General features: G+C 39.6%; 1 protein-coding gene across 2 annotated transcripts in view; it reads left to right on the top strand.

Annotated features, from left to right (window-relative positions):
• The window catches only part of LOC108607486 (fibronectin type-III domain-containing protein 3A), a 113,781-nt gene that overhangs the window by 71,080 nt on the left and 18,057 nt on the right, over nt 1-24,644 (top strand). Inside the window, exon 1 of one of the 2 annotated variants that reach the window (XM_033294747.1) lies at nt 5,607-6,666. The exons of the other annotated variant lie outside the window; for it this stretch is intronic. Coding sequence (XP_033150638.1) covers nt 5,724-6,666 — 943 coding nt within the window. The 5' untranslated portion in view covers nt 5,607-5,723. Of the gene's footprint in view, nt 1-5,606; nt 6,667-24,644 lie in introns of those variants that run through there. 2 annotated transcript variants of the gene reach the window in all.

The following is a 24,644-nucleotide window of genomic DNA, read 5'->3' as shown; positions in this document are numbered from 1 at the left end:
CCGAAAGGCATTTCAAATATTTACACTGTGGCATTGTCATAATGCAGTAGAAGTTGCACACTCTCACGCCCATGCATAGACACCCGCTGGTAGGCTAACTGCCCCTCGACTCTCGCTCGCACCCGCATTGTCCACTCCCCAGTCAGACATATCTAATGCCTGTTTTGCGTACTCGCCCAGTTTGCCACCAAGGGCATTCATTTAGTCATTTATGCGGTTTGCACCCAGGCACGGTCACGCCTACAGTCAGCGCTAACAGTAAATGCCCAGAACACACAGCCACACACATGTGTATGTTAGTAATCGGGCTAAAGTGGAAAACCACAATGCCTCACATTGCATCGCATGTGCGTGCCTGGGCAACACTCTTGCCACAAATTCATATCCGCATCCGTAACTCTATTCTGCTGCCACTAACTAACTCCTTGCTGCCTCTGCACTGCAATGTGTATGCTAAAACATATATCGTGTATCATCACATTGTTTTAATTAGAAGTTGATGCTTGTTTTGGCGCTACAATTATCGAAAATGCCGTTGACTTTCGTAATAGTTGCAAGTGTAGGAGGAAGGTTAACATTATTGCCAAGAAAGCAACTTATAGATCTTTCAATAGAAAGCGTATTTTTACTTATACTGCTGATAATCAAAGCATCACAAGCCCTCTGTTTTTATCATCAGCATAGTGTAAATTAAATAATAATGTTTAATGTTGTTCAATACATTTGCTGTTTTCGTATAGAATTAAAATTGGAATCGCTTCAATTTGTTTTAGGTTCTTGTTTATGTTTAGTCCGTCGTTCTTTTGAAATGGGTCATGCTTAGTCGAGTCCAATATATTGTGATGAATTGGTGGATGTCAGAACAGAACACCCAGTATTCGTATAATTGCAGGCCGTGCCCAGAATTTTATTCCCCAGGAGGCTTAACAAACAGCCCACTTTCGAGCCTTACTACACAGTCAATTTTCTCCTTAGCCGAGCTACAGATTCGAGTGACATGTCCATTGTCGATCTAGACTCACTCGCATATAAAATTGTGTAATCGAGTCAGAGTGTTTCATAGCATGATTGTCCTGAAAAAATATCTCCCTAGACTTGAATTGTTGATCTCAATGTTTCACCTTAAGTGCGCTTTAAGCCAGCTTTTGTGGAAATGCAATATATTGAATATTTTCGATCGAATTTTCAGGATCGGTCGAGAGCATGATAAAAGCTTGAGGGGTCTGAGCTTGAAATGAAACCATTAAATATTGTGCAAATTAACTTATGGCGATTTACGGCAAATGGGGGAGGAAAATAAATATAATAAAAGCACACTGCTTCGAAAATGGGAGAACCTAAATACGATGCCAAGCTTGGTCTCCTTGTTCTTTATTAGTCTTGGATCTTGTGCTCATACAGCGAATCGACTCAGTTTGCCATGCCTTCTGCCCTATGTTACTTATATTTGCATTTCACACATTTTACCTTTTTATAAAAGAAGTTTCTTATTAATCTTAACATTTGATTGGTGTGGAAATGAAGTATGAAATGTCAGATTTCTATGAATTCAGCGAAATTCGAAAAAGTGATTGGAAATTGAATTGAAAATGTCTTTATTTGCCGCAGTGTAGTTTTAATTGGACCATCAAGCGCCCACATGTGCAGCTTACGAGTATCTCGTGCTGTAAGTGAGTGTGGGTTGGGGGCTTTGTGAGCATGCAACTATTCACATGTATAATTGTTAGATGTTTACGCAACGGCTGTAATTAGGCAGAGACGCTTTGCATTGCTGTGTGCGGATTATGCAAGTCGCTCCCCATGGCAGTCAAAGAGCGAACTGGAAGTTTCTCTCCGTCTTCGTCGCCGTCTGCGGCAAGGCATTAACATTAACAATAAACCAGAAATTTCCAGAGTCGATATTATTAACATATCGTACTTGCTTGGTTTTCTCTTAGAAAGCGGGATTTTTTTTTTGGGGATTTTTGGGCTTCGTTTTTGTAATTAGGCACAGACAAAGAAGCTGTCCCGGCAACAGGTTGCAAATTGTGCATATTGAAAATTGTGTGGAAAAGCGGTGAAGTGAAGAAAGAAAACAACAACAACGAGAGCTGAAAGCTGCAGGCACATGAGGAAATTATTGAGGCATGCTGCTGGTTTTTGATGCTTATGCAATTATGTTGGTTAGTGAATGTGGCAACATGTTACATGTGACTAGCCCGACTGACTGACTGACTGACTGACTGGCGGATTGACGGATTGATGGACGGACGGACGGATGGACGGACGAGCTGAAGACTTATCTTATTGCCTGTGGCAAAACCACAAATTATTGCCTGCCCCAGCAGCCGAAACCATTTAAACGGAACCAATACCCATTCATTGCAGCCTTAAGTGGGCGTAGCCCAACTACACACACACACACACACACACACACACATACGAAGTGAAACGGGCACACCACCTGAGACAACTTGGCAATTTCCAGTGACTTCGATTGTCGCCGTCGACGTCGCCATTGATGCAGTCAAGCGCACAGCGTAAAAACCTCCTCTCTTTCACTTACTGTCTCCCAGTTTTGTTGCTCTTGCTTTTGGGCCAGCATTTTTTCATGTCTTGCTCGTTTCAACTCGCCAACTTGGCCAACTTGTCTATTAACGGTAACTAGGTAAAATGCTAGAACTGCCGTAGATTGCTATAAAATACGTTTATGCTCGTATTTTATATTTAGTGCACAGTAAACTGTACCGACACACGCAGAGCTTAACCAACTCAAAAACAAAAAAAAGAATGCCAAAAAAAAAAGTAAAGAGAGAAAACTACTTTGTTCAGCTGTTGAATGGGAAAGTGTTGAACGCCGCAAGCGTGAGTGCAATGAAATATTTAGCGTAGCAAACCGCACTTTGTGTTGACAACATCGCCAGTCGTTTATCAATTGCATTTTCATTCAAACTACACACACACACACACACACAGATAGGCAATGTGAACGATCGTGGAATACCCAAATAACTAAGCAAAACAATTTACTGGTGCGCAATAACAAAGATACTCAGATATAGATACAACAGTACTAGTTGCACCCACACAGCTACAATATAATATGTGATCGCTTATCGTATGTGTGCATATAATATTGAGCATGACTGTTTTCTCTCTGAATGGCTGGGGGGCTTCCCTCTTTTATATAGAGAGTACAAAAGGATTATATAATGAAAGACAGCAAACAGATTTTTGTTGCGCGTTGCTGCTTAAATTTATTTGCTCTTGTTAAAGATGCAAGTTTTCAAGTTTGGAGAATGCAGCAAGTGGCAAGCAAAGAACTGGAAAAACTTTAGATGCGAGCTACTAGCTGTGTAGAAGTTTAGTTCCAGTTTCTTGTTGTTATACAAATTGAAATCTTCAGTCGTACTCTCGAGTAGTTAAGTAAAGTTGTCAAGTCAAATTAGCACTGCATGTAGTCTCCAATTGAATTTAGTATAATTTTTAAATTTTAGCTTTACCTGTTAGAGTTGACTTGGCTAACAAATGGGCTCATCAAGGCGTTCAACGTGTCGCAAATGCGTTGCCGTTGAGTGGCCAGTCGGGACACGCCTGCCCCGCCCCCTTTGCACACTTACGCCCACACTCTAAAGACGGTCTAGACACTTTTGACACAAATGCGAGACGCCTGGGCTCCAAGACGAGTCTCTCCAGACATTGTCTGGCATTAAAAACAAAAAAAAATAAGAATAAATAAAATGAAGGCAATTGCTAAGCTGCGTAGATTTCCGCGTGACGTCAACAGCGACAGCGACAGCATCGGCAACGGCAACGGCGACCGCAACATCATTGCCGGTATCGTGTTGACATCCACGGTGCGTGTTGTCATTGTCTGTGTGGAGCACTTGAGACAGCTGTGAGAGCGCATATTGAGACAGGTGACAACAGTCGCACTTATTGTCGTTCTCATTGTGGTTGTTGTTGCTGTTGCTGTTTTGTTGTTGTTGCGACTGCAATTGCAACGGAATGTTGCTGTTCTTTATCTTCTGCAACAGACGCACTAAATCAATTAGAATGTGGAGCAGAAACAAGACGAATATGAATATGTATAGACATGCATTATGATCTGCAATGCAAGCTTCTCTCTCATGCTCTCATGCTCTCTCGCTCTCGCTCTCGCTCTCGCTGTCGAAGTGCATTGAACCCACCTGCTCAACACCTGTGTCAAAAAGTGTGCAGTCAGCTAAGACAGACGCCAAAAGAGAGCCAAGAGAAACCCATTAAAGTAAAGCTGCATTAACTGCTAAATGAAAGCAAAAACAACAAAGCGCAGGCATCAAATTTCGCCACAGACACTAAGCGCTTCGCCCTGTGTGGTGTGGTGGGGTGAGTTGGCTTAGGCGAGGTGAGGTAAGTTGCAGTAGTCGAGACACAAACCCCTGGGCATACAAATCGAACGATTAAGACACTTTAAGGTTTTAATTTGTTTGCCATTGTCGGTGTTGTTTCAATTGTCGTTGTTGCTTTTGTTGCATGTTATTTGCAAGGTTTCCTTCGTTCGGTGTGCGTCGTTGCTCATTTTATTGTATTTTTTACACCTCTGCCCTTTGCTCTCCCACACGCCTACACCTTACTTCTGTGTAAAAATTGCAAATTGACACAATTCGCCCATTTGACTGTCGTTATTGTCGTATTATTGTTGTTATTGCTGCAAATTCTCAATTGTTTGGCCCCAAAACACGAGTCGCAATAACAACAAGCTCAACACAAATGCTGTCAACATTTGCTGATAATTTTCATTTTATTTATGATTATGTATTTATGTGTGCCAACTGGAAATTGTGAACGGAAGTCTTCCCGGGAATAGATTTATAAACATATGTAGTTTTGTTTAATATCACGTCATACCAGTAGATGCATTAATATTTGTTTCCAACACATGCTGCCAGGTAGCCCGGCCAGCTACCTAGGTGGTCTATTATTAATAAAAGAAAATCTGGGGCGTATTATAAACAAAGCGACAAATGTATTCACAGAATTTTATTTAAAAGCGGACAGTTGCTTGAAATTAAAAGTAGTCAAATTTAAGCGTTTGTCACTTGAGCGTGCAATATTTAATCCAAAGTTAGACTTTGCAACTTTTTTAATTCCATCTTAATTGTTGACAATCAAACTGTGCAAACTTTTGGTAATTCAAGAAATGCTTTGCACTCAAGTGCTAATGACTCAATGGGGCTTAATTGACGGTGTTAATGACGCTTGGCAAACAATGCGAAGTTCGGTGCTGTTTGATTGGCCAACAAACGGCAATAGCAGCAATTATTTTATGACGATAAATATTTATTCTAAGTTTTAATTTTTGTGTTGGCAGTGTAAAAGTTGGCTATAGTTCTTGGCATGCCTGATAAGATAAGTGGCATCCCCAGTTCTAAGAAGCGGGGCACGAAATATTCTAGCGATAACCTTGAATGTCGTAAACGCCCATTGTACCGCGCTTATCGCGATGCCAGCTAGAAAGAGAGAGAGAGAGAGAGAGAGAGCGAACGCAAATGCAGCCGGTTGGGGACTAACAGTGGGAGCTGTTTTATTAAATTGAGGCAATTGTATTGCCGCATTTGTTTTTGTTTAATTTCTTTCAGTGCCTGTTGTACGGTGGGCACTCGCGAGCAGCGCCCTAAAATGTTGAGATAAACTCAACAAGCCTAGTTAGCAGCAACAGCAACAACAACGGTTAGCGTTGAAACATACACAAGGCCTTTAGCATGGTGCGACTGAATGTTGCCGAGCAACAGAGTAGCAACAGCCTTAACGACAGCAACATACACGGGAGCAGCAGCAATAATAGCCAGCGGACTGGCAGCAACAACAACAGCAATCACATCCACAACAATAACAATAACAACAGCACCAACACCAACAGCAACAGCAATGCAGGCAGCTGCTCATCAACCACATCGTCTACGACGAGCCTAAACAGCAGCTCACATTCCAATTCAAAGTCCGCTTCGCCAGATAGCAACATAGTCATGTTGCAGGCAGCCACAGCACCAGCAACACAACAGCAACAGCTGATCCAGCAACAGCACCACCATCACCACCAACAACAACAACAGCAGCAACAGCAACAGCAACACTCGCCGTCGGATGGTGGCTCCTCGAACTGTTCGCTGCCAGCATCGCCGCCGCTGTTGCAGCAAACGGCGACGCCGCCGCAGGGCGCCCAGATAGTGCAGCCAGTTTGTGCGTTGCATCATCCTGCGCTGCTGGCGGCCATGCAGCATCATCACCACATGCTGCAACCACCACCCAACCATGGCATGCAGCCACCACCACAACCACCACCACCACAGCAACAGCAAGTGCCGCCGCATGAAAATGGACACGGCGGCATTTCGCCCAATGGCGGATCAGGTGGCGGCTCGTCTGCCAGCAGCGTGAGCAGCGTTTCCAGCAGTGGTGGCGGCGGCGGTGGCAATGGGCAGGGCCAGCTCAATGGCGCTAGCAATGGCACCAATGGCATCGGACCGCCAGTACCGGCTGGCTTGCCGCCCGGACCGCTTTTCATCCAATATCCGGGCGAGTTCTTTCCATCGGAATACTACATAGCGCCACATCCAGTGGAGGGCATCTGTCCGCAGCACCCGCATCATCCGCACGCCCATCAGCATCATCATCAGCCAATGTGCGCCATCTCCGCGGAATATGGTGAGTCCCAAGAACCGAGCTCTGCTAATTACAACTTTTAGTAATCTCCGCGTCTAAGCCAAACAGCTGCCACAGTTCCACAGCTCCACAGCTGAATGCTTCATGAAAGTTTGCTAAGCCTTCGTGGCCGTGGCTGTGGCTGTGGCTTGGCTCCACTTCCCATGATTATAGACGCAGTCGCGTTAAGCTCCGCAAGGTCCAACTGCTGACAAACAAAGCTTTCTATATATACTCACGCTATTTGTCATTATAACTGGCAACTAAAGTTTGCATCCGATTTATTGCTTGCTGCAGCTGCTGCTGCTGCTTACTCATTAGGCTATTCACAATCCAAAACAAAGCATTTCTAATTTAGAATATTTCAGCAGTATCAATTCCCAAGCATAACTGCATACGCCCACTCAGAGCTTAGATATTAATTTCTGTCATTTTTATTTTTGAGTGCAAGTCTTTATTGAAGACAAAGAGAGAGAGAGAGAGCGGGCGTTTCGATGTGCGACATACAGGGTGTCTAAATACAACTATACAATTTTAATGACAGAAATACGAAAATTATTTAGTTCCTTTGCATATATTAGTTTTCCAATTTTTCGATAATAATGAGTTTTTCTTTTCATCAAAAAAAAAAATTATATAGGTATAATTTTTTACTGAGAAAATATCTTAATCTTATAAACGACTTTTGAGTCAAGGTTCCCAATTCGGGAATTGTATTCTCCTAAAGTTTGTCTGCCCATTCTAAAAATCTGAAAGAAAATCGCAAAAATAGATGCCATAACGATATATGAGAATGTATAATAATCTATATCTTTTTAGGACCAAAGCCTTAAATACATTCCATGAACAAATAAGTTTGTTAAACTTAATAAAATTAAACGGTGCACTTTTTTCCAAATAGCTGGACAGCCTTTTCCATAGTGAAATCGAATTGATGAATTAATAATTGATTAGGCTCTAATATATACATAGCTATTGGAACATTCCCATGCAAATCGGAATTTCCCAACTTGTTGACGCAGGGAAATAACATTTGTAGTTGCTTTGTGATTTTGATGAATAGATTAAAAGAATAATATAAAGCATTATTATTTTTAAAAACATAATAATATTTAAAATTATATTGCACCCTGTTTGGCTTATCTAAATGGCAAAGTTAGCCAACGATCTTACGCTGTCGCATTCCATGTCGCATTGTTTTTAGCATGACTTTATCAACACCCACGTGACCACAGAACGGACAGCAAAGTAAACAAAGCGGTCGAGCTGGCGCGGGAATCAGAATAAGAATAAGAATAAGAATAAGAATGGGAACGAGCACGAGCCAAGCCCAGACCCAAGTCCAGCTGGAAGTGTCAAAGTATAGATAGAATTAGAAACTTATTGGCTGTGCCTGTGTGTGTTCGGGTGGAGGGAAGGGAAGCAAGCAAGCGGAGAGCTGGGATTGTTGGCAAAATAATTGAATTTGATCAAGTTTGGCGCAACCTAGAAACCTCAATAACCAACATTTTCAATTTATCAATGTCATTAACCTTAATTGGGCTGCGATTTGTGTGTAAGAGACAGAGACACAGACACCGAAAGAGAAACTGAGATTAGAGACCAACGACTTAGACCGCAAAGGGGTTACGCTGGGGGTATAAACAATGAGACAGCATTGATGGCACGATAGCGTTTACAAAATTTGAAATTCAAGCCAGGCCGAGAACTCGAGAGCGTTGAGCGCTCTTCAATGCTGCAATATTGTTTTACAAATTGACAAATTTAATTCAATTTCCAGGCTACACTAGTGTACAAGTGCAAGTTTTGTGTAGCTTGCAGTGGCGGCGGGCGTATGTGTTAATTGAATTTGCATGTGGCACTTCCTGCCTCCCATGGCTGTCTTTCCCCCCCTTCAACCACCCCCAGAGATAGAGAAAGAGAAAGACAGTAAGAGCGCTCTACTTCTGCTTATAACTTGTAGTTAGAGGCAAGAGTAAATGCCCTTCTCCCCTCTCCCTCGCCAACGCCATGGGTTTCTAGTTAATCGAATAAACTTGCAGAGGAAATAGCTTTGAGTGCGTGCTCCCTTTCTTTGGAATTTACGCTCGACGCGCTTACGCCGACTATGACAGCGTTCCCCCCTCTTCTCGCCTCATATATGTATATTGATATGGATGCTGAGCATGCTATAATTATAAGAGTGCTGAGCATGCTCTCCCCACATTCCTCCATTCCATCTCTGCCCAAAAGCTCTGCAGGCGCCACCTCAAGTGAAGCTAAGCTTGGGGTGTTGATTGCTCTCTTGGCATACTTTCGAATTGCTCACATGCCACACCAAACGCCTGTCCGTCCGTCCGTCTGTACGTCGCTCTAATCAACATAATTCTTATTATTTTATATGCCAAGCAAATGGCCATCCAAAATGGCAGATAAGCCCAAGAAAGTGGCAGGAAGTTTGCAGCCTCCGACCCGAAAACCCAACTCAACTATTTAATTGTGATGTGTGGTGTAAGAAGCAATTGGTGTAAATATTAAAAAAAACGAGGTGTCATATAATATAAATCGCAGCTTCCAAATCCAAAGATTATACCAAAGGAAGTAATCATAGTTTTTTGCATGAAATACAAAATCTTTAAAATACAAAATCTTTACATTGCTTATTGATATTTGATTAAACTTGAAACAAATCCATAGTTGGTGACTACAGCACCTTTTAAAACATTCTCCACACATTTTAAGGAATACTTTACATCAGTAAGCGTAGGGTCTCAGGGTTGCCAAATCTGGAAATGGAAACTTGAATTTTCGCTTTTGTATTCTGTATTCTTCAAGCCTCTGAGTTATTCGTGCTCATACAGACAAACAGAGTTTAAGCCTCTCAGTTTGTTTTGCTTATCAAGAATATATATTTATTTTTTCTGAGGTCCTCCACGCCTCTTTCTGCCCGTTCAATTTGCATAGATTCTTGATATCCTATCTAGTTTGTTTTTTCCAAATCCCAATCTATCTTTTAATCTTTTAGTAATCTTTTAGTAAATTATGAATGAGATAGTCTTAGGCTAGTTTATGTTGTATTTAACTCGCTATGAAGTAATGCTGATGATGCTGCTTTAGTGTCATTACCGCATGTTGTCAGTCTATTTAGGTCTTGAATCACTTTCGCTGTTTTACTTTCTTTTTATCTTTCTGTCGCGCCAGCCCTGTTCTACTTATGACTTCCACTTGCTATTTACTTGAGGTTCATGAACTGATTTGAGCAATGAAGAAATATGTTATAAGTGTGCCATTAAGCTGCACCACACACACACACAGACAGAGACACACGCACACTCGCACAACGTGAAGGTTGTAGGCGTGGAATGAAGTTGGCTCGTTCAACGAACTCATTACACGTACGACAGCAACAAAACAACAACAACAACAGCAACAGCAACAACAATAAAAAAGAAACATGAACTTTAAGCAGAGTCCATCAAAAGCACCCCATACTATACAAATGAACATAAACATTGTTCCATACAGCGGAGAGAATAAATTTCAATATCTGCTCTGCAAGCTGCTTCGATTTTCTGTGTGTGCGGTGTGTGTGTGTGTGTGTGTGTGTGTGTAAGAGAGTCTGTGTGTTTCTTTACGCCTAATTTGTTTGGTAATCATTTTTAATTAATTCTGGAAGGGCCCAGCCAAAGCAAGCGTTGAATGTCGCCCGCACATTGCCGAATTTCGACTTCTTCTTCTTATTATGAACTTATTAACGGAGGAGACTTTGTGCATAATTATGTGTCGTGACCTCTTATCTTTGCTCTTTTAGGCTTTGGTACTGCGGTGACTCATTGTGAACTCTCTGCACGCATTGTTGCCGAATTTCGGTGAAGCGTGCTAAAACTTCCTTTTTATACACTTTGACATTTTTGTAAAAAATGGAAAAAGGGTATTATGAAGTTGCTCAAATGTATGTAACAGGGAGAAGGAAGCGTTCATAGACCCCATAAAGTATATATATTCTTGAATGTTTGAGCCTGAGTCGATAAGGCCATGTCCGTCTGTCCGTCCGTCTCTATGAGCCTCTGCCGTCTGTATGAGTGCGTGTTCCTAGTAACATAGAGCTAGAGGCAACCAAATGGTATGGTAGGTGCTCCATATCCAGGACACTACCTTTTATTTTATGTTTTTTTTATTTCCTCCCCCTCCCCCGCAATCGAAAAAAACTATAATATTAAGCCAGTTTAAAAATCTTTTAAAATCTGAAATTAATCACAAAATTGCCTAGTCATGTTTCGACCGAAATTTCAAAACCAGAACGATCGGATAAATAGCTTAGGAATTATTTACATATCAATTTCAATATAGACAGCGGGTGCACGTGCTGACGCGCAATACAAACGTCGCTGCCGACGCAGCGGTGGGGGCGCTGCTGACGCTACAGCGAAAACGAACTGTGACGCGGTAGCTGTTTTGTGTGTATGTGTTGTGAGTGCATGCGTGTGTTTGTTTGCGATACCCTAGTCAAAGGTGTATTTTAAATGGTTGTGGGCCAACTTTAACCTGTCCTGTTTTTTAATAGATTAAAGACAATTGAAGAAAATTTTTAAAAACATCCAGTGTTTCTATTTTAGCTATTTTATTGCTAAATAATAGCTAGAACTAGTAGTTTTTAAACTGAAAAAATTATTACGCTTATAGAATTCCATTAGCTAGAAAAAGGAATTTGATTACTTTTGTAGCTCCCCTACCAAATAAAGTGTATTTTAAATACAATAATAAAAAAAAACAAAAGCACTTGTTTATTAACTAAATTTATTTTCAATTTAAGTATTATATTGTTTAATTTAAAATGGAAAATATTTCTAAATGAAATATTAATATTTTAGCTCAGGGAATTTTGGCAACACTGGCAACATCAATTTTGAATGGAATTTAGTATTAGTATATTTTAATAAAAATATCGGACTGTCACAGAAATCACTTCCTCTTGAATTTCACAATTCCGCAGCAAAGTTTCGAGCGGCATAAATCAGGATGAAATCTGAATCTCAATCAGAAGTACTGTGGCACCCTCGTATATTTTTCCGGTGAATAATGCGCTAAGTCAAATGTCAATGTCCTTTTGGCTGTGTAACAAGAGAGCATAGAGCACCTGCCAGCAAATTGTTTCACAGTTACATTAACTGCAACTCACATTAAATCAAATATTGTGAAAAATTTAGCCAAAGTTGGGCGCACCCAACTTTATGTGCCCTTGAATTAAAGGTTGGCATGAGAGTTAATTGTTTTTCTTTCGATTTGCGGCTTTGTGCGAGGTACTTTCAAAATTCCAAAATAAACAATTCGCCATTTCGCTGTTACATCTGGCGGCAGAAGTCTAGGCGTTGCATCTTATTTGTAACAAAAATTTCAAAGGGTATGAAAATAAGAAAAGTTTGCAGGAAGTAACAAAGGCTATAGAATTTGTGATTTTGCCTTCAAGATGATTACAAGCGTTTAACAATGCTGCAGCTTGGCAAATATGCAGTAGCTCCCCCTCTCCCCACTCTCCCATCAGACTGTACTCTTTACAATTTGAGTGAAGCTATTGTTAAGTAGCTGCGCTTGTTTGATCGATTCGCAGATATTTGTTATTACTGCACTTGGCAGCAGCAGCAGCAACATTAACTACATTGGCCTGCTGCTGATGTCATCTTGTCAAATTACATGCTCTTAACTGCAAATGCATTGTGCTGGTGACTCTCAAACTGTAGCACAGGTAGCCAGGGGGTGCGATACTTGCTCCATAAACTTGTGCAAATTTTACGAGTCCGCAGATTTATTGGCATCCGATTGCATTGTATATGGCACACACACACACACACAGACATACTCTCGATGCACAGATTTGAATATATCTATAGTATAGTCGAGAGCGCATCAGTGAGTTTAATGCCAGATTCGAAGGTTAGCCAAATTTTTATGAACACAGAAAAGTTGCTCAGTCTCTTTAGTCTATGCCTCAAGTGCTCCAACGACAAGCTTACCCCAAGCTGTTAACTTAATACGCCGCGGCGCTGCTAATGACAGTCGCGTCGCGTCGCATTGGATCGCATCGCATCGCATCGCGAAAGGCTGTCAAAGCCAGAATGACAAATTGCTCGACAGTTGAGGAGGTGACAAGCAACGTGAGCTGGCATAAATTGTCAGTCGCTGCATCTTCAAAAGCGCCATGGAGCTCTCATGAACTCTACACACCCACCACACACAACACACACACACACACACACATAAATATGTGTGTATGTATGTATAAGCTTAATGCGCTGTCCAAATATTCCAGTTTCTTGAGTTGAGCTCAGCTGAGCTGAGTTGAGTTGGTCATTGAGGCTGTCACATCCCGGATATCTTATACATATGTAAGTCATCTAAATGACATGTTGACCCACATATGTATGTATAGCAATTGTGACTGCCAAATGTCTCGCTCACACACACACACACATACACTATATGTGTGTGTGTTTACTTATTGACAGCATTTGAAATTTGTTAGCTTGCCAGCTAATTGGTGTGCAATATATGGCATTGTATAAGCTTGGATTATTATTGACATTTGACTTGGGAAATTGCTCGCTTACGCTGACTATATATTTACTTATTTTTATTTCAAGCTGCGTTCTATGTTCTTGTCAGTTTATTTATTTAGAGCAGAAAACTACAGACTTTCAATTTCACACACTCGTTATGGAAATTAAATTGGAATTTTCAGGGAATTTAAAGGTTTTTAAGTTTAATTTTATTAACATAAATAGGCACTTAATCGAAATGATAAGAATACTAAAGTAACTCCAATAGCTAATCTAGATCTTGATCTGGGAAATACAAGAGATGCTGTAATAAAGTTCAATTATAAAGCGATGTATATAGATCTAATAGAAAACGAACGACACCTGAATAGCAAAGATTGTAAACTCGTATTCAAAGCCTCTTACTTAAATCCCCAATTGCTTAGTTTCGGGATCCCCAACTATATACATAAATATAATATTTATTATCACTCAATTAAATAATAATTATTTAAAGCACTGAAGTAAAAGATGAACGCATTATTACTAATTATTGAAGCTATTATATTACTCATTATATTTTTATAAATATTATTACATAAATACAAATGTGTTGCACATATTAATTTTTGAATTTGTTGAGACAAAGCATTGAATTTCTCAAGGTTACTTCTCTTAGAAAATCTTCTAGTCTTTTTCTATTTTCTGCTTAATTAGACTTAATTAACTGTTCTAAATTTAAATTTAAATTCACCTCTAAGCAGGCATATGATATTATAATTGGTCTGCTTATCTCGTCAGATTAGAAACGAAACTATTTAAGCAACAGCTATGTCGAAAAGTATGCAGACCAACTTGCACACAAGCCAGGCATTCTTATGTGAACTATAACTCACTCCCCTCCATAGCCCCTGGTGCCTGTCCCACATCTCATTTGGTTAAGCTTAATGCAATTTGTCGCAAGTTTTGCGGCATGTGGCCAGAGCTCGCTTCCTAGGCAGGCACAAGAGAGACACAAAGGGGGATGGGGATGGGGATAGGGAGCTACATTAATTGAAACGTAATTATATCATTTGGGCACGAGTTGCATGCAGCGAGCAGCGCATTGATGAGCAGAGCAGAGCACTGCGCTAATTGCAGTGGCTGCTGTTTGGTATTACAGTTTGAGCGTCACTGGTAAATGTTTATAGCGAGCGGAAATGCTGGCACGCATTTTATGTCGAGTTCCGTTGGCTGTTTAAAAAATATTTCCTCGCAATTTGCTTTTTGGCTTAAAGCATTGCATGCAACACTTTTTTTCTCTCTCGTTGCTTTATGTGTGTGTGTTTGTGTGTGTGAATTTTTTTTGGCAAATCCCGGAGAAATGTTTGGGCGTCAGGCTCGTGTCCAGCATTCAGCTCAGCTCTCTAAGCCCAACAAAGCTTTGCTGCTCTACCGCATTTCCGGCTTAAAGTGCCAGCCATGGTGGTGTTGTTGTTGTTATTGCTGCTGCTGCTGCTGCTGCTGCCACTGTTGGTGGCACTTCCGTTGCGACGCTCAATCGAATTTCATTTTGCCAGGCGTCGCCACTCGCATTGAGAATTGCGTGCCACACAGAGAGCTTTACGTGATTTGATTGCGGCGTCGCAAATTGACCAAAAACAACTATATTGGCATACACACACAGATACATACATACATAGTACACATGTTAGCAGTCAAACGGTATATTGCCAAATGTGAGCCACTTTGACTTGGCCTGACCCTGAACTCTGTTTGCCCACGAAACGAAACAAACAATTTTCAGTTTGGCTCAATTGTTATTGAACGCCACAAATATCTCGCACTCCCTCTAGCAGACGCTTATATTAATTGCTCTGACTCATGCGTACTTTGATCTGACTATATATATTTGCATATATATATATTGTTATTTGCATATGTTCACTCGTCTGCTCTCACAGCAAAACAAGTCTATTAAACTGAAATTTATGGGCGTTTGCAAGGCGCGAAAATGTCATTGAGGTCCTCGAGGCCTGAGCCTGTCCTTCGTCCTTCGTCGTTCAACCTTCAACCTCTGGAGGCAGTGCAAAGCGTTCGTGGCCAACTTCTTAATTGACTTTTTGCGGTGTGTGGTGCGAAAGGAAGCGAACAGTTGGCGGGAGGAGGGGACGGGGTGTTCTGGTCTGCCATCACACATGCAATGCGCATTAAAAATGTGACTGTAACAGTTTCCAGCTTGCTGACTATCTCTCTCCCCCTATCTCTCTCTCTCTCTCTGTCTGTCTCTCTCTTTTTCGCTCACTCGCTGCCTATGCATGTGACTGTGACCTCTGGCCCTCTAGGCGCTGGCACTTTCAACTCCAGCTACTACTCCAGCCTGGCAAGCTAAGTGCCATTCATGTGATTCTATTTTTATTTTTTGTTGTCGCCTTCCCCCTGTCCTGATCCTACTGCTGATTTTGTCTCTCTTTGCTTTGTGCCACAGTTTTTTGCTTATTTTTTTTTTTTGGTAGCTTCATTTATTAAAATATATACATGTTCGTATGTGTGAGTGTGTGTGTTTGATATTGTATTTCTTTTGTTTTTATGCACGTTACGTATACGTAATGCATAACTGTATAAAGCCATAGCCTGGTGCCATAAAATATGTGTATGTAGATTTTTTTGTCATACATATACATATAAACTATCTATATATTTTTATTATTATTATTATTATTATTATTATTATTATTATTGTTGTTGTTGTATTGTTGTTGTAATTGGCATTCAGGCAACGTTGGCTGCCGTTTGGCTTCGATTGCCTCGAGTTAAGATTAACCAAATAAATTCTGTATAGCTGTTACGCATAACTATTTAAAGCTATAGTAACTATTTAAGCTAAGCTCGGGTTGACAATTTATATATTAATCACTCTGAGCTTCTATCCACTCTAATTCTGCTCATTCCTTAGCCCAGCAACTCGATCTTCTACTTGCTTACTGGGAGCAATAAACTCAACTTGATACCAAACTATACTTGGGATAGTTTATATCCGGTTAATACTATAATTATTGGTATGATTGCTCTAAAGTATCTCCTACTGCCTAAGTACTTGCTATCTCCTGCATAATTCACTTGAAACAAATTGACGCTATCTCTGATTTCTCCACAAAATAGACCTATAGTGAAAAAGATTTCGAGTGTACCACATTTGGCGCAATTGAAGCGGCTTTATGGTTGAAATCGTGTTCAAGACTCATCACATAAATCTATCGTATGTGACACTCATGCTTGATATAGTTTATGTCTGGCTCGTAAAAAGCGACCGCAGTTTGTAGGCTGGCCACGCCCCGATTTTAGCCGCGCATCATAAAAATGTTCCCCAAGCGTTTCGCCAGTAATAATAACAATAATAGCATTCACATATCAAATCTCGTATGCATATGTTGCCGGCACTTTTTTATTAAAAACATTTTGTCTCCCTGGATCTTTTCACGCTGCTTGATTCGCGCAAAATGATTTTGCAGCATTTGCGTTTTCCAATTTTCTTAGAATATTTCCAAAATACTTTGTATTGCGCACATGCGGAACTTTCTGGAAAAAAATAAACCATGCAATTAATTGTGTGTTTTTTCGATGTAGCCTTTAATATATAGCTTGCTTTTGTTCCATTTAATATACAAAATAATACAGCGTAGAGAGATGTGTGCAAACTTTTGCATATATAGCTAGACCAGTTTTGAAAAATTGTAATAATATTTAATAATTTATTTATTGGGACTTTTGAAAATAGGAAATATCTCTTTATTTTATATTGCATATCACATATAGAAATTTTCTCAATTTCAGTGCAGTTTTGTATCTGTAAAAAAAAAATTTAATTTAATTTCGTGTCTTTTCGGTGTTATACCTGAATAAAAAAAAAATACCATACTACTTCTTTAAAGAGAAGGCTTAAGTTGATTTTATCTTAAGTTTTTGTTCACAGTGCCAATTAAATTATTGAGTGCAACTGTATAGAGATGTGTTTGTTTTTAATTATTTTCTTTTTGTTGTTTTGCTCCTGCAACTTGTTTTTATAGCTTTGCTCACGCATTAAATTAAAAACAAAATGTGGAAAGTCGGGTGCAGCCAATATTACGAGACCCGGTGACCCGGTATCTATAAAAGCCGCAAATCGCAGCACGCAAATTCACTAAACACTGAAAATAATTATTAAAATATTAAAAAAAAAAGAAAATAATAAATAAATCATAAATCAAGCTTGCACCTGGAATTGTTGCTAATTTAAAGTTTGAAGTTTAGAATTAAATGCGGACTCCTTTTTTGTAAGATATTGTTTATTGATATTGGTTTATTTATTTTTATTATCCAAAATATAATACCACGATGATGAACTTATATTCAAAGCTGAATCTTTGAAGCTGATATCGGAGTGATCGGATAAGAATATATACGTATATCCACATTCTGAAGCATACCTCATTTGACCAACTTATTAGCCCCTCTAACAATTTTATACACTGGGTCTGAAAACAAAAATTCACGAAATGAAAAGCAAAACAAATTGCGAATCGAACTCACATCGCAAGTGAATGGATATAGAATGAATATAAGCAGTCACATATATGTATGTGTGTGTATGTTTGTATGCATGTGTATGTGTGTATATAGTAAAATTAGTATTGGGGAAAATGAAACTGAAATCTTGATTTTATAAATGGATTTGAATATATGTTATCGATTCATAGGCCTAATTGATATTTAAGCACTGAAAATTTAACCTATATTTTGAACAAGTATATTGTATAAGTTGAATAGTATTTAGCCAATTGACTAACCATTTGTTTCTATTTGCTTGCAGGTAAGCAAAATGCTAGACTGGTAACGTATACGCCGCGTTAGTCGCACTTGATTTCCAATTAGTATGCGACGGCTTGCAGGCTCGCGAGTGCTATGACTACTGACAAATGAACTGAGCCGAAACACCGGCAAGGTCAGACAGCACAGCATGCAATTTTCTTTTATTTATTCTTCTTTTTAGCAGTGATGCAATCTTGAGCTGGATGCAGACTTGGCAAGCTCAAGACGCCTGCAAATCTGCAACACAAGTTTTTATGGCCACGTGCAAAATGCAGGCAGGCAGGCAACCTCAGCGAGGTCAGGGTGAGAGTGGCTGCTGGCTGCTGGGCTGCTGGGCTGCTGTTGCGGTTGCCAGATGATGTCACTACTCAGGCTGCCTGACATGCTGTCCAAATGAGTTGACACAATATTACACATGCTCGTACACTTAGCAGCTATCAAAATGTTAACTGCATATGATTTCCATGCAAATAGAAAACTGTGGCAACGTTTTTTCAGCACTTTGGCACTTGTTGCCACCCCTGAGTTCCCTGGCGACCCCTCTGCTGGCTGGTGGCTGCTGGCAGCAGCAGCCAAGAGCCAAAACGCAGCGACACTGCGACGACGCTCATGTCGAGCACTTTGGCAGGCCACGCCCTGCCATTTGGTTGGGGCGCGTCGAGGAGCGGAACTCCAAGGCAAGTCGCAAGTCGAAGTCGAAGTCGCAGTCGCATGCAAAGAGTTTCGACATTGTCGATGACCAAAGCAAAAGCAACAACGCAAAGTTGACAACGAAACAAGAAAAAGCAAAACTAGCAGCGAACAAAAATGCAACGCTTGTCTTAACTTGCGATTGTTTCAATGGCTGCTCAAGTCTCAAGTCTGCACTGGCCACGCTCAATTCAATTCAATTCAATTAAAAAACAAAACTCATGCCGCACCCAAAACAACAAAATGAGCAACAAAGCGGGCAGGGCCCCAACAAACGGCGCTGGCCGAATACATATAGTGCATACTGTATAGCTCGTGGCTAGGCTAAGAACAACTAAAGTCTGCAGAGCATGAACTAAGACAATCGCTAAATCGAACTCATGTTGACATGCTTACAATCCTCAAGCTAAACCAACAAACTCTGCAACATCAGAATCAAGCAAATTAATATGAATGAATAAAAATATAGTATTAGTGTAATCTCAAATTTGACTTCTCGACTTCTTTGCTATCCAACACCAAAATATTGCGAAAAATTGGCTTTATTCTGGCTTATACCTAATTGTTTAATTTTTATCATTTATTATTTCAAATCGAACACAATTATCAATTACCAGCTCCGAATTTGTTAGACGATTTGCATGAATTCAGGCCAAAATTAATATATGAACTTAAATTTAACCTTTTCAAGTGCAAAGAATACAAAAGACAGATTAAAGCTCTTGAACCAAACATAAAATTAGATTATGTTTTCGTAAAGTTCAATAAAGTTGTTCCATTGAAATCGGCTCAAAAATTATAGCCAAGTTAACAGATATTAAACGTATCCAGTTGACTAAGACATGAATCCAAAATGTTAATTGAAACGATGTCAAGAAAAAAATAAACAGAAATTTTAATGATTTTAGCTTTTAACATTAAACTCGTTATCTCAAAATTAACCCAAAATCCAACTAGACGCTGCAAACTCAAGTCATTCGTAATCAAAAGTGTTGCTGACCTTGCATCTGCTGCTGTCAATTTCCAGCGAGGCATATTTGACAATTTCGTGTCCCAATGGGCTGAACGAGGACACTCAGCTTCTGCTGCTGTAGTCGGTACAAATTGGCCAATGACTACGTCAAGTGTCTTGGCCCAGTTGCTGGCGGGTTGCAATTGGGACTGTTGGCCATTCACTTTTGGCATCAAGTTCTACCATTATGCGCGCTTCAAAGCGCAGACACTCCAAGTGGGTGGCCAAAGGCTGCAAATGGATACTTGCCGCGAGTCTCCAAACCTCAGGGCGTATCACGACCTGACTGCCAGACTGTCTTTTGCCTTTGATGTTGCGAGCCACATCAGAGTTTAAGCAAATCATTTCAAATTATTTTGCATAAAAAATGAATTTTAAATTAGACTCATTTGTTTCCTAAAAATAATTGTATAAATCCATGCGCTTGTGCTTGACAGCTGCGTTTAGTTCGGCAACAACAACTGATAAGCTCTTATCAAACCGAGTGCTAGGCAATGACATGGCTAAGCAAACTTCCGTTTGGGCCTAGCATACTTGGTGACAGTTATTGCGGTTGGGTGTAAGATGCGAATTAACAGCTCAAATATAGAAAGCAGATGCGCTAAATATATATATTCTATATTCTCTATTGTTGCTGTTGTTCTGTTCTTATTTAACGAGTGACTCACATCCTCAGTTTACGTTGATTGCTTCACTTCATTCACAAATGCTCACTGCCGCAGCACCCAACTGTTTATCAGCACAGTCTCTCACATATGTATATGTATGTATTAAAATTCGAGCAGAATGTCGTACCTGAATCTCGGGGGCTTCATGTATGACTCAGCTCTCCAGATTGTTAGAGAGCCTTCAGTCATGTCCGGTTTTGGCTAAAAGTCTTTTCGGGCAAGCAAGGAATTTTGCTTTAATTTATTACTAAACAGTTTCTTGGAGTTCCAATCGCACCAATCGAATTAGATTTCTACGAACTTTGGCGGCGGTTTGTGGCTAAACGTTTCCCATGACTAATAATGAACTTGATTGCAAAAAATGCAGAGCTATGAAATCTTTAATTTATTTTTTTTTCTTTTATTTATTTAATGTCGAGCTAAATAAATTTAAATGAAATGTTCTCTTTAAAATAAAATAATGAATTGTGTGAGTGTAAATAATTGAATGAGCTTAAGATTCAAAGCTAGTGGTGCCTTCAGAGACTGCAAAGATACCCTGATACCCAATTTAAGCCTCGCAAAGCAAGAATTAAAATTCTTTCTGAATAGATTCGGTACTAATTTGGTGGTTCGAGTATTCTGGAGTCCAACCGCAAGAGCCCTATTCCAGAATCGGTCGAACAAGAGATACTTGTATATAAAATAATTTTGACTTCAAATATAAATCTATGTACAACCGGAGACTCAATCCCCATTGTGTTCAACTCGGGCTGTAGCCCCGGCCTTAACTTGCTTGTATGAACTTTAGTATAAAGACATTTATTATACGATACATTTGTGTGGACTCAAGATTCGAGTCGACATAGTTTGGTGGCCCAATAAGCACACAAATGCATTGACTAGGAACCAATAAGCAGCGACAACAAATGTCTGACATGTGAGCGTAACTTCAACATTTGTGCGATAAAATCAAAAGACACACGACAACGAAAATATAAGTTTTTATAATTAAAAATTGTCAAAAATATGTTAGCCAGAGAGAGAGAGAGAGAGAGAGAGCGAGAGTGGGAGAGAGAGAGGGAGACAGTGCACGCACATGAAATCAGTCAGTTAGCGAAATCTATCTATTAGTTACACGCAATGCAAAATGCGGTTAACTGCATTGGCAACCAACGCAAGTTGGCCATTTAACGCTTACCGTTACCTAGCTAACAACAACAACAGCAGCAACAAGAAAACTTTCCAAACTTTACCAACGACGTCGTCAAAAGTATTTGGGTCACTTGCCGCTTGGCTGCAAGCAACGTCGATGCCACCAGCAGCAACATGACTAGCCAAGGCAAAAACTTTGGTATCTACTGCTGCTTTGAGTAGAAAATGTTATCGTTGTTGTTGTTACTGCTGCTGCTGCTATTTGGCTTATGCAAAAAACCAAACTCACAATCAGCTCGACTCAACAAACACAACTTGGAGTGCATATAACGTAAGTGTGTGTGTGTGTATATGAGTTTGTATTTGTGTGGGTTAATTTGAATGTTTCAACTGTCACAAATGTTATAATTGAAGGCGACCCAGAAGCGGGCACACACACACGCACACACTCTCAATGCATATGCATATCGTATAACTGCGTATCTATAGCTATGTAAATGTATACAGAGCAACTCTTAGCTACAGTTTAACGCTGCAATTTTTTATGCGAGCGCTTTAAGTGCCGTTAAGTGAGCCATTGAGTGACAGTGACAATGCCCCAAGAAGACGCCCACACACACAGCAAACACACACACAAACACACACACACACAAACACACACACACACACACACACACACACACACACACATGTATGCATGCTTGATGAACTGTAAGATGAGATTTAGTTCCAAGCTGAGCTCAAACTAACTGCGCAAATATTTGCGTTGTGAATTAATGAGCGCTTCATGTGAATGATTTCAATTGCAACGGCAAATTTGAACATACGTATGGGTATATGTATGTGTGTGTTTTTATATATTTGCGTTATCACTTGTTAATCTTAAGGTACGAAATGTATAGACAGCTGACTTGCTCATTTCTTGATCACACTTTTATCGATAGTCGATAGAACCAGCTTTGCGAACCAGTGAGCTGAGCCGATAGCTCGTTCTGTTTCCAGAGTTAAAGTAAACAGCGAAGTAAAGAGTCCTTAAACAAAACCAAGATAATCAAAAAGTATTATCAAATAAAATATTCTTTGAATTTGCTAACAATTTATCAAATTTTATTTGTAATTGAGTTACAGTACTGCCTAATCTCTGAAGTTTCAGCTTCAGCCTTTTGTGCTGCACTTCAATTGAAAATTTGTGTGAAGACAGTCGAAGGTCGTCAGCAAAATCTCTCAGACTCAGCCTCAGCCTCAGCCCCTGACTCTGATGTGCTCAAGTCAAGAGACGTATTTGCTTTGTCATAATTGAATTATTATTTCGCTCAGCTGTTGGGCACTCGTGTTTCGCATAAAAGCAATAGATACGAAGCATTAATCTTATTTAAATGAAATATTATCAAGCAATATTTTCAAGTACGCCACAGTCTGTCGTTGGAACTGATTAATAACTATCATTTAAATACCAGAAAAAATTAATTACTTCTTTGTTTCAAAATTCAACATAAATGCTTAAGCTTCAAACTGCACAACGCGTGAGAAAACACTACGAACATTATTTATAAAGCGTTAGCATTGAACCTGCAATAAAAGTTATTAATAACATAATATGCAGCAGTGACTTGCATGCTAAATTAACAAATATGTATTTTCTCTGAATTTAGAAAACTCTTCTTGTTATATTTGCTGTTGAATTTTCACTTTGGCCATATTCATGGCTGCAGCTTAAGCTCTGGCTTTGGACTCTGAGCTGCGTGTTTATTGCATCCGTTTTGTGGCATACTTTTAAAATAGTTTGCATTGTTCGTTTGTTGTTGATGTTGTTGGTGTTGCTGCTACTGCTGCTGATGTTGTTGTTGTTGTAGCTGGTGCTGAGCACGAAGCGGATATTGTCACTTTTGCAATTACAACGCGCATAACTTGGCAACAACAACAACAACTGCACGCCACAATAGCAACTGCAAATTTCTATTAAAGACAATGGAAATACGGGCGAGTGTTTGCCAATTTGAGCCGATAATAGCTGATGAATTTATTGTATAATTTTATTTATTATCTTACGCAAAAAATGGTAATCATCTGCATGCAGTAGAAGAACAAAAAGAAAGGCATTCAAACAGATAAATATTAATTACTCATACGGAGCCTTAGGGTTAGGCTCTCCATTACAGATGATGGTACTAATTATTGAATATACGCACTCTGCACTATTATTTATATTTATGCAGATTTACTGTGGCGGGGAAAGTCGCTTAAATTTGAAAAATATAATTATTGCTGGGCTAACTAAATTTGTTCCGCAGACTGCGCCGGACATAATCAACGAGCGTTAAAAGAAACAGAGATTGTAGACTGTCGAACCCTAAAGCTTCGGCTTATCCCATCTCTGAAAAAGTAAAACGCTGTCAATCCTTGCAACATCATTGTTGCACTATAAGCTTTGCTACAATTCAACATAGATAACGAATGTGAGGCAATAGGCAATAGTCGTTCTAGTTGTGTAGTAAAATTATCTCGCTGACTGTTTAATTAACTGTATAACTTACTCAAAAGTAGGCAACGAAAAAACTCGTTAATTCAATTACTATGTTTGAAATATTTTGATAGATCAAATCAATTTTGAAGATACAGTGATTCCTCTGTTAACGAAGCCTAATTTTTAGGTTCAAATATAAGAGTATTCAAATCTGCTGGAAAAAATTTGCGAACTATAATATTGAATTCATATTCATTTTTACAATGAATGATTATTATGATGAAACAGACCGGATGTGAATTATTTATACAGAGTATTGTGTGTGTTTTAAGCAAATCAAATATTCGTGCAGATTAAATTGTTCGTCTCAGAATTGTTGATTCTAGGAAAACGATTATTATCGATTTGCCCAGCATATACAGAACAATTTATATTATATTACAATTTGGTTTTGAATTTGCTTAGATGTAATCATCACTCAACCTACCCTAATAGTTTGTATAAAGTATTAAGCATCCTTTAGAACTGTGCCTACGTGCACAGACTTCCACCTACGACTACCTTTGTTCTCTTAAGATCCGAAAGCCACAATCATAGCCAAAGTCAGTCATGGCCATTTGTGCTGGATTTGCTTTTTGCAAAAGCATCACGTACGCGACAACGATAACGAGAAA

Source organism: Drosophila busckii, unplaced genomic scaffold, assembly GCF_011750605.1.
Source record: "Drosophila busckii strain San Diego stock center, stock number 13000-0081.31 unplaced genomic scaffold, ASM1175060v1 chrUn_07, whole genome shotgun sequence".
NCBI lineage: Eukaryota > Metazoa > Arthropoda > Insecta > Diptera > Drosophilidae > Drosophila > Drosophila busckii.
This window is presented reverse-complemented; position numbering and strand designations above follow the sequence as displayed.